This window comes from Solanum pennellii, chromosome 2 (genome assembly GCF_001406875.1).
Source record: "Solanum pennellii chromosome 2, SPENNV200".
Lineage (NCBI taxonomy): Eukaryota > Viridiplantae > Streptophyta > Magnoliopsida > Solanales > Solanaceae > Solanum > Solanum pennellii.
Window position 1 is genome coordinate 42,596,526 of NC_028638.1, and position 7,995 is coordinate 42,604,520.

Below are 7,995 nucleotides of genomic sequence, written 5' to 3' on the forward strand. Positions count from 1 at the left end.
TATATATATATATAAAAAGACCTATAATAAAATAAAAGTCTGATCCCTTTGATTAGCATATATTTCCCTTTAGCATGCATAAAAATCCATCACATTTTTATTCTCTCACCTGCCTCCCCCTTTTCCATTCCTACTCTTTTTTTCTCTGTAGAATTATTTTGCCTTGTTAAATACTCTTTTTATTGTTTCTTTTTCTCTACTATATATACACACCAACACTTGACTTTGTACTATATATATACACTACAATTAGCTACTACTCCAACATATCATATAAATGAAGGAGTGTGGTAAAAATAGTAGCTCACCATGTGCAGCTTGCAAGTTATTGAGAAGAAGATGTGGTCATGACTGTGTTTTTTCGCCTTATTTCCCTGCTGATGAACCTCACAAGTTTGCTAATGTTCATAAGGTCTTTGGTGCTAGTAATGTCAGCAAAATGTTACAGGTTCCACTTTTTTTTTATCTCTTCTTTTATCTTCTTCAATTCAACACCTTAATTTTCTATGCGACTTATAGCTCGAGCTGTGGAATCAGTCATTGATGTTTGTGTCTGTGACTTATAGTTCAAGTTGTGGAATCAGTCATTAATGTTTGTGTCTGTGACTTATAGTTCGAGCTGTGGAATCAGTCATTGATATTTGTGTCTGTGACTTATAGTACGAGCTGTGAAATCAGTCATTGATGTTTGTGTCATGATAGCTAGATTGCTTATATCACCCCCTTGAGGTTCCTTGATCCTGAAAGAACACGAGATATTTCGTACACTAGATTGTTACGTAGAGTATTCAACATGAGATGGATCTAGAGATCATTACCTTTATTTAATTAAATAAAAATATTGGAGATGGAAGTTATACATGCACTTGGTCTGAACATACTATAATAGAGAGGAGATAATGTATTTTAACATGTCACATGCAATAAAATCCAAAAAGTTGGAGTAAATATAATTAGCACAATAAACAAGTATGTATGATAAATATATAATCGATTAAATTAAGTAACCTATGGTTATAACCATATTTGTCCTCTTTCTATTGATCAAATGTGTCAAACATTCATATAATTAAGGAAAAATGTATATATATACTGCGTACTAAATTATTGGTTAAGTATTTAAATTTTCACTTTGTCCAGAGACCACAATAATTGCTACAAATTCAACATTAATCAATTTGATTAGAAAAGTCATTTATTTATGTTAACAAATTTATTTAATACGTATAAATAATTTATTCAAAATTCTTAGCAATGTTAGCTTTATTATGACACAAGTTGTAGGGTCGATAGAGGGGAACAAAGAGATGTTTGTTAGTTGTTGAAAAACCGTTTCATTTGTTAAATGTGAAAAAAGTTTTAAGTAGTCTATTTTTATTGTCCCACATAAAATCTTAAAAAATATTGAATTTAAAATTTTTCCGATCGAACAACGATTTTCAGATAAAGTGAGACATTTTCTCGTTTTGAATGGGTCCTTAATTTTGGAGCCATAATCTCCATTCCTCCATGTCCAATTGTTTTTTTTTCTACGTACGTAATTTATTTATTTTCTTAATATTTGAAAGTCAACTAATTTATTCAATATAAATATGGTCACCTATCACAATATATATACTTTTTATAACTGAAATGTTAAGTGGACACATGATGTTTTTTCCTATCGTCATTTTTCATAAAATTTCTAGGGTTGTTAAATGGTCTCCTATTTTAAAATTTTGAAGGACAAAAGAATCAACTTACTTCAAGAAAATGAACACACTTATTCTTTTGACCACATATATATACATATTTTGATAGTAACATATCACCTCTTAGCCATAATTAAAGACTTCTTTGATTTGACCTAAAAAAAAAGGTGATTTCTCTTTCTCTTTTTCCTTTTTCTCCTTTCTTTTTTTTTTTCAACTAACACTCCTTTTTAGTTATTTTCATTTTTATGACACAAAAATGATGTCAATATGACATACTCTTTGAACATACCTTCTTGGGGTCCTCAAGGTGCAAACCAAGCCCATTTATTAGCCTACAAACTTATTAAGGTAATTTGGAAGATATTGGCCTGTACATGTATCTCGGGATACATAAGGTCAAATTAAGTGTAATTTATTGTAGATACTCTGTATCTAAGTGGAGTTGCATGTATTTGAGATACATAGACAAATCTCGTTCGTTTCACTCATATCTCGCACATATATGGTATCTCAGATACATGTGAATCACATCATATATATATTTCTGGTGTGATTCACATGTATCTGAAGTATATATAGACAAGTTCTGCTCGTCTCTCTCCTATTCTCACTCGCCTCTCTCTCTATTTCAGTGTGTCTGGTAGCAAAAAAAAACATGTATCTAGATAAATCTGATATGAAAATATTAGTTAGTGAGACAATAGATAATTATTTAAAACTATGGAGTTCCATTAGTAAATATGTTAAGAAGCCCATAAGGTTTGTCTCCAAAGTTACTAATTTATGACATAGCACATTATGGCTATGTTAAAAGTTGCTTTTGGGGATTGATTTTTGAATAATAATTAGTTGTTGAAAATTCATAAAAAGTAGCCATTTTAAATGCAAAAACACAATGACAGTGTCATGGATTTTGATCTTAAAAATTGCAGGAATTGCCAGAGCACAAAAGAGGAGATGCAGTGAGTAGCATGGTGTATGAAGCTAATGCTAGAGTTAGAGATCCAGTTTATGGATGTGTTGGAGCCATTTCATCTCTTCAACAACAAATTGATATGCTAAGAACCCAACTAGCCATGACCCAAGCTGAGGTTGTCCAATTGAGGCTAAGACAATCAACAAACATTACTAATAGCCCACCAAATAGTGGGTCTCCCATTATGGGCTCACAGCCCAAAGGATATTACCATATGGATTTGGATGTAGACCAGTCCAACACCTTCAATGAGCCTATGTGGCCATATTAGATGAGTTTTGTTGTCTTTTTGAACTTCAAAAATTATCTTGTGTCCTTTTGCCTCTATATATCTTTTTCTTATAAGAGCAAAGGTGATGAATTAGGTTGTTGTTTCGTAAGCTATGCTGCTCAGAATCCTCCAAAATGCGTGTCATATCCTCCTACACGGGTGTAACATCATTTTTGAAGAGTCTGAACATAGTTTGTGAGTGTGTTAGAATGAAATCAAACCCTTCATTGGGTGTTAGGCCTTTTGGCAAAAAAAAAAAAAGTTTATACTAGTATCATCTTTGTTCTTGTGTATATATATGTAATAGGAAAATTTTGTGCTGTTTTTCCCCCAATTTTGATTGAAGAAATTAAATTCCCTTTATATACTTTAACAACTAATGGTCCGTAAAACTCTTATTTAACCATCTGATATCTGAAATTCATGTTAGAACTGCGGATATAGCCACGTACAATACTTACAATCTTTTAACACCGTAATAAAATATAGAAGTAATTAACAATCATCCATCGCAATCAATGTTCTTTTCATCATATAAACAAGTGAAAGCGCGATTATATGAAATTAGACATTAGGATCAATGAGATCTCCATTCAAATACTCTCTGTAAGCAGCAACAGGCCAGATGAAGCCTCTCCAGACGAGCCTATTAGCCAACGGAACATCGATGATGATCTCTTTCATTGTTGGTTTCTTTTCATCTCTTACGGCAATCAAGTAACTCCTTCCTACCCATCCAATCCATCCAGCAATGTACAAGAAGAGGATCCCTGGTGTGATGAACTCACCCCAATGCCTCTGGTCACCACTCACTATCAAATGTGGCAGTCCATCTGATCCACATAACAGTCCCTGTTTACCGTAGTTGTCGAACCTGTAATGACAATAGTAAAGAGTGATTTCGTAAGTCAAATAATTGAATGCCCTTTTCTGAGATAATTACTACCTGCGTTTAGTTTTTTCAATAGTGGCATTGATAGCAAGTGCAGGGGCGCTATCAGGAGAGTAAAGCTTCAAAGAATTCTGAAGCTTCTTGATTTGTTGCTTCTCCCTTTTAGCAAACTGTTTTGAATCCTTGCAAGGGGTGAGACCTGAGATGTCAGCAGAAGCTGGAAGAACTGGTGCTGACAATAGAATAGAAGACAAAGCAAGCGCGGCAGAGAATGCCTTTAATGATGAACAACTTTCCTCTGTTGAATTAGAAACAGGGGTCTGGTTTGAACAACACACAATGGCTGAAGTTCTTTGTTTTGTGGTAAATTGAGACCCAAATTTAGATGTTGAAATGGGTTTTGAAAGGTTTGAAGGAATAGTAAGAGACATGTTGTTTTTTTTTTCCTCTCTTTTTTTTTGTGTTTTTTTTCCCCAAGAAAACAGAGGAAGATTGGAGTGTGGAGAGTGAAAGGATGGTTTTTTTAGGATTTGTGGAAGAAAGGATTGGCGATCAAGAGAGAGGATAAGGAGTTGAAAGGGAGCTTAGGTGGAGGGATTTGATTGGCTAATAGAGTTGGATTTTATGAGTTTTGGGGATTTTCTTGATCCATCTGTGGAAGAGCAAGAACCAGGGATTTAACAGATACAGATATTATGATTTGGGTCAGGTACACTTTTGCCACACTATTTTGGGATAGTCTTTAATTTTTGTCCCTCGCGATAAATAATTCTTTGCAAGGTATAAGTTTTTTATTTCGTATCAGAATATCTCCGTACATGACTTCAGTTTTTGAATCTACTAGATATAAGTTTTATTTATTTGAAGAGCAGAATTGATAGATCAATCTATTTGAAAGACAAAACGTACAATTTTATGGTTTTGAGCCAACTGGCCATGCACTTCATGGGCTCTCAGCAAAAGCATATTATTTCTATATGGATTTAAATGTAAACAAGTCCAACAGCTTCAATGAGCCCATGTGTTTGAATGAAATTTTGAATTTGCATATCTATGTGCTCACCTTGATCTCTATGCTGGTAAAATTTTGGTCATGAAGAAGCATACAAGATTACGGATTTATGTTTCCATTATTGGGCCATGAGTAGTTAGGTGATACATCAAGTTTTGACATAAATAAAGTTCTCTGAATTTTCCAGTTCATTAGAGTGGGGCAAGTTATTGTCATGTAAAGCTCTCCATGTAGCCAATGTCATCTTCAATGATACTTGTTTATGCCATATTTTTTGTATCCATAGACCATACTTGATTCTTCTTTTCTTTCGTTTTACGACCTCTCATGTGTTTTTTTGTGCTACCACATGCACTTTGGACTGTGGTTGGAATCTCCACTTCTGTCATATCATACTGTAAAGTACCTCGTTAAGCAGGATATTTCGGTTTTGCTCCATCAGGTAAATGACTACAGAGGACAAAGGGGCTCTATTTTTGTTCAGTTGGCATACCAGAATGATATATTTCCCTTTCCAGGCAGACATACAATATTTTCCTCAACTTAGAGGTTAATGTCACAGAGGGCTCTCCAACCGCGTGACAGGCCTGAATTATGCACACCACTACTTGTTGATCTGATTACTTTTCATGGATCATACATGTGAAATATCTTTGGGGTGGCATTGATAGTAGCGCATATAAACCTCTATCTATTGTGATACTATATTGAAATGAATGACTCAACTTATCAAACCGTGAGAACAGTTTCCAAACGAATCATAAAAAGAACATTAGACAGTGAACTAGCCACATTATCTAGCAACACATGGTATGGAGAATTCACAATCTTTCATTGATATAAACAAGTGAAAGTATAATTCCACGAGTCTCCAACAAGAGAAATTTAAACAAGGGTAATCAAAATTAGACATTAGGATCAATAAGGTCTCCATTCAAGTACTCTCTGTAAGCAGCAACAGGCCAGATGAAGCCTCTCCACACGAGTCTATTAGCCAACGGAACATCGATGATGATCTCCTTCATTGTTGGTTTCTTTTCATCTCTTACGGCAATCAAGTAACTCCTTCCTACCCATCCAATCCATCCGGCAATGTACAAGAAGAGGATCCCTGGAGTGATGAACTCACCCCAGTGCCTCTGGTCACCACTCACTATCAAATGCGGGAGTCCATCTGATCCACACAACAGTCCTTGCTTTCCATAGTTGTCAAACCTGCAATGACATTAGTTGAGTGACTTTATGATGAACTAAACTTTTGCTAACTCGAGTATCAAAGGGTATATGTATGTTCTATTTTTGGATGTTTCCTAGTCTAATCTCAACGGCATATGCAAGGAAAAGTTGAAAATCTGTTCTGAACAATCTGCTTTTCTTTGATAAGCAAATGTTAATGTACATTATGCTTTCATTCGTAAAAGAATACTTTTAGCTCTTCCTCTACTCCTACTCCTATGGGGATTAAAGGTAGAAGGTAACCTCGTTATCCATACTTCTGGTTGGATCAATTGAGCATTAGCTACCCATATTTTTACGAGCATTGACACATTCTAGACTCTAGAGCAGAGACAGAGCTAGGTGGGGCTTCATGGATTCGGACGAATCCAGTAGCTTTTCCATAGACCCTATATTTGTATTATGTATTTTAATTTGTGAATCCCTAACAAAATTGATTAGAATTCCAAAATCTTAATATAAGTACTCTCTATCTAGTACACAATAAAAAAATGATAACTAGAGAAAATAGGCAAATAAGAAGTAAGACTTTTTGAAAAATTGTGAAGAAAGATACTGAAGGCAAACCTGCGTTTAGTTTTCTCAATAGTGGCATTGATAGCAAGTGCAGGGGCGCTATCAGGTGAGTAAAGCTTCAAAGAATTCTGAAGCTTCTTGATTTGTTGCTTCTCCCTTTTAGCAAACTGTTTTGAATCCTTGCAAGGTGTGAGACCTGAGATGTCAGCAGAAGCTGGAAGAACTGGTGCTGACAATAGAATAGAAGACAAAGCAAGTGCTGCAGAGAATGCCTTTAATGAAGAAGAACTTTCCTCTGTTGAATTAGAAACAGGGGTTTGGTTTGAAGAACACACAATGGCTGAAGTTCTTTGTTTTGTGGTAAATTGAGACCCAAATTTAGATGTTGAAATGGGTTTTGAAAGGCTTGTTGGAATAGTTAGAGACATGGTGTTCTTTCTAAGAGTATTATTTTTCAAGAAAATGATAGAAAGAAGAAGAAGACTGAAGAGATGGTTTTTAGAATTTGTGAGTGATCAAGGGAGAGGATAAGGAGTTGAAAGGGAGCTTACGTGGAGTGATTTCATTGGATAACAAAGTTGGATTTTGTGAGTTTTAGAGATTTTATGAAATTTTATCCATCTGTGGATGAACAGCAACCATGGATTACAGATACTCATATTTTCGCGTGGCCACCACATAGGTAAAGAGAACTCTTGAATGAACAATTATTAATAATATATTAAACAGACATTTACTATTTTACACGATAATTAAGAAATTATTAGTGATAGTTTGATCAACTTCGTAATTTTTGCCCTTTATCACATCAATAATGAACATAAGTATTTGTTATGTTTTTGGAGTTGTTAAATTTGAAATTTGATTTTTCAGGAATTACTCGTTTGTAACTTTTCATGAATATACTACAAGACTAAAACAGATTAAAAATGAAAAAGAAAATGTAAATTACATAAATTTCATGAAAATTATAATCTATACCGAACGACATCTTCAATCCTGTCCTTTATTTTATTCTTTAAACATAGAGTTTTTTATTTTTCCAGACAACCAACTCCAATCTTATTCTCTATTTTAGTTTTTATAAAATAAACTTTTTTTCTTTCTCCTCAATATTATATATATATATTTTTTAATATTATATTATTATTTCTATTTCATTCTTATTTTTTATTTCATATTATAGATTATTTCTTTATTTCTTCTTTTTGCAAACAGTTACTCTATAATCTCTATGTGATATATATTTTTATCTTTTTCAAACTCTTCATTTAATATAAATTATATTTTATTCTAACTTTTTAAATAGCATAACTTGCAATAAATATTATATATAATACATATTAACAAACATTAATATAAAAATGAAATCGTTGATGAAATATAATTGCATTATAA

General features: G+C 33.5%; 3 protein-coding genes across 3 annotated transcripts; 1 reads left to right on the top strand and 2 right to left on the bottom strand.

The window, feature by feature from the left end:
- The first annotated feature begins 98 nt into the window (after window positions 1-98).
- Window positions 99-3,416, top strand: LOC107010908 (LOB domain-containing protein 4-like). Its single transcript, XM_015210169.2, has 2 exons — window positions 99-448; window positions 2,627-3,416. Exons 1-2 carry the CDS (start codon window positions 278-280, stop codon window positions 2,939-2,941), a joined length of 486 nt encoding a protein of 161 aa, XP_015065655.1. The 5' UTR covers window positions 99-277; the 3' UTR covers window positions 2,942-3,416.
- On the bottom strand, window positions 3,325-4,451 carry LOC107010907 (photosystem I reaction center subunit III, chloroplastic-like). Its single transcript, XM_015210168.1, has 2 exons — window positions 3,888-4,451; window positions 3,325-3,815 (listed from the first exon to the last, which is right to left on the bottom strand). The coding sequence occupies exons 1-2, from the start codon at window positions 4,262-4,264 to the stop codon at window positions 3,506-3,508; spliced, it is 687 nt and encodes a 228-aa protein (XP_015065654.1). The 5' UTR covers window positions 4,265-4,451; the 3' UTR covers window positions 3,325-3,505.
- A 1,150-nt stretch (window positions 4,452-5,601) lies between these two features.
- On the bottom strand, window positions 5,602-7,286 carry LOC107010906 (photosystem I reaction center subunit III, chloroplastic-like). Its single transcript, XM_015210167.2, has 2 exons — window positions 6,649-7,286; window positions 5,602-6,060 (listed from the first exon to the last, which is right to left on the bottom strand). Exons 1-2 carry the CDS (start codon window positions 7,023-7,025, stop codon window positions 5,751-5,753), a joined length of 687 nt encoding a protein of 228 aa, XP_015065653.1. The 5' UTR covers window positions 7,026-7,286; the 3' UTR covers window positions 5,602-5,750.
- Between the last annotated feature and the right edge of the window lie 709 nt (window positions 7,287-7,995).

Excerpts from the sequence above, each read along its gene's own strand:
- LOC107010908 (XM_015210169.2), top strand. The coding sequence starts at position 278 with ATGAAGGAGTGTGGTAAAAATAGTAGCTCACCATGTGCAGCTTGCAAG. Across the intron at positions 449-2,626 it reads ATGTCAGCAAAATGTTACAG|GAATTGCCAGAGCACAAAAG; the intron begins GTTCCACTTTTT and ends TAAAAATTGCAG.
- LOC107010907 (XM_015210168.1), bottom strand. The coding sequence starts at position 4,264 with ATGTCTCTTACTATTCCTTCAAACCTTTCAAAACCCATTTCAACATCT. Across the intron at positions 3,816-3,887 it reads ATTGAAAAAACTAAACGCAG|GTTCGACAACTACGGTAAAC; the intron begins GTAGTAATTATC and ends TTGTCATTACAG.
- LOC107010906 (XM_015210167.2), bottom strand. The coding sequence starts at position 7,025 with ATGTCTCTAACTATTCCAACAAGCCTTTCAAAACCCATTTCAACATCT. Across the intron at positions 6,061-6,648 it reads ATTGAGAAAACTAAACGCAG|GTTTGACAACTATGGAAAGC; the intron begins GTTTGCCTTCAG and ends ATGTCATTGCAG.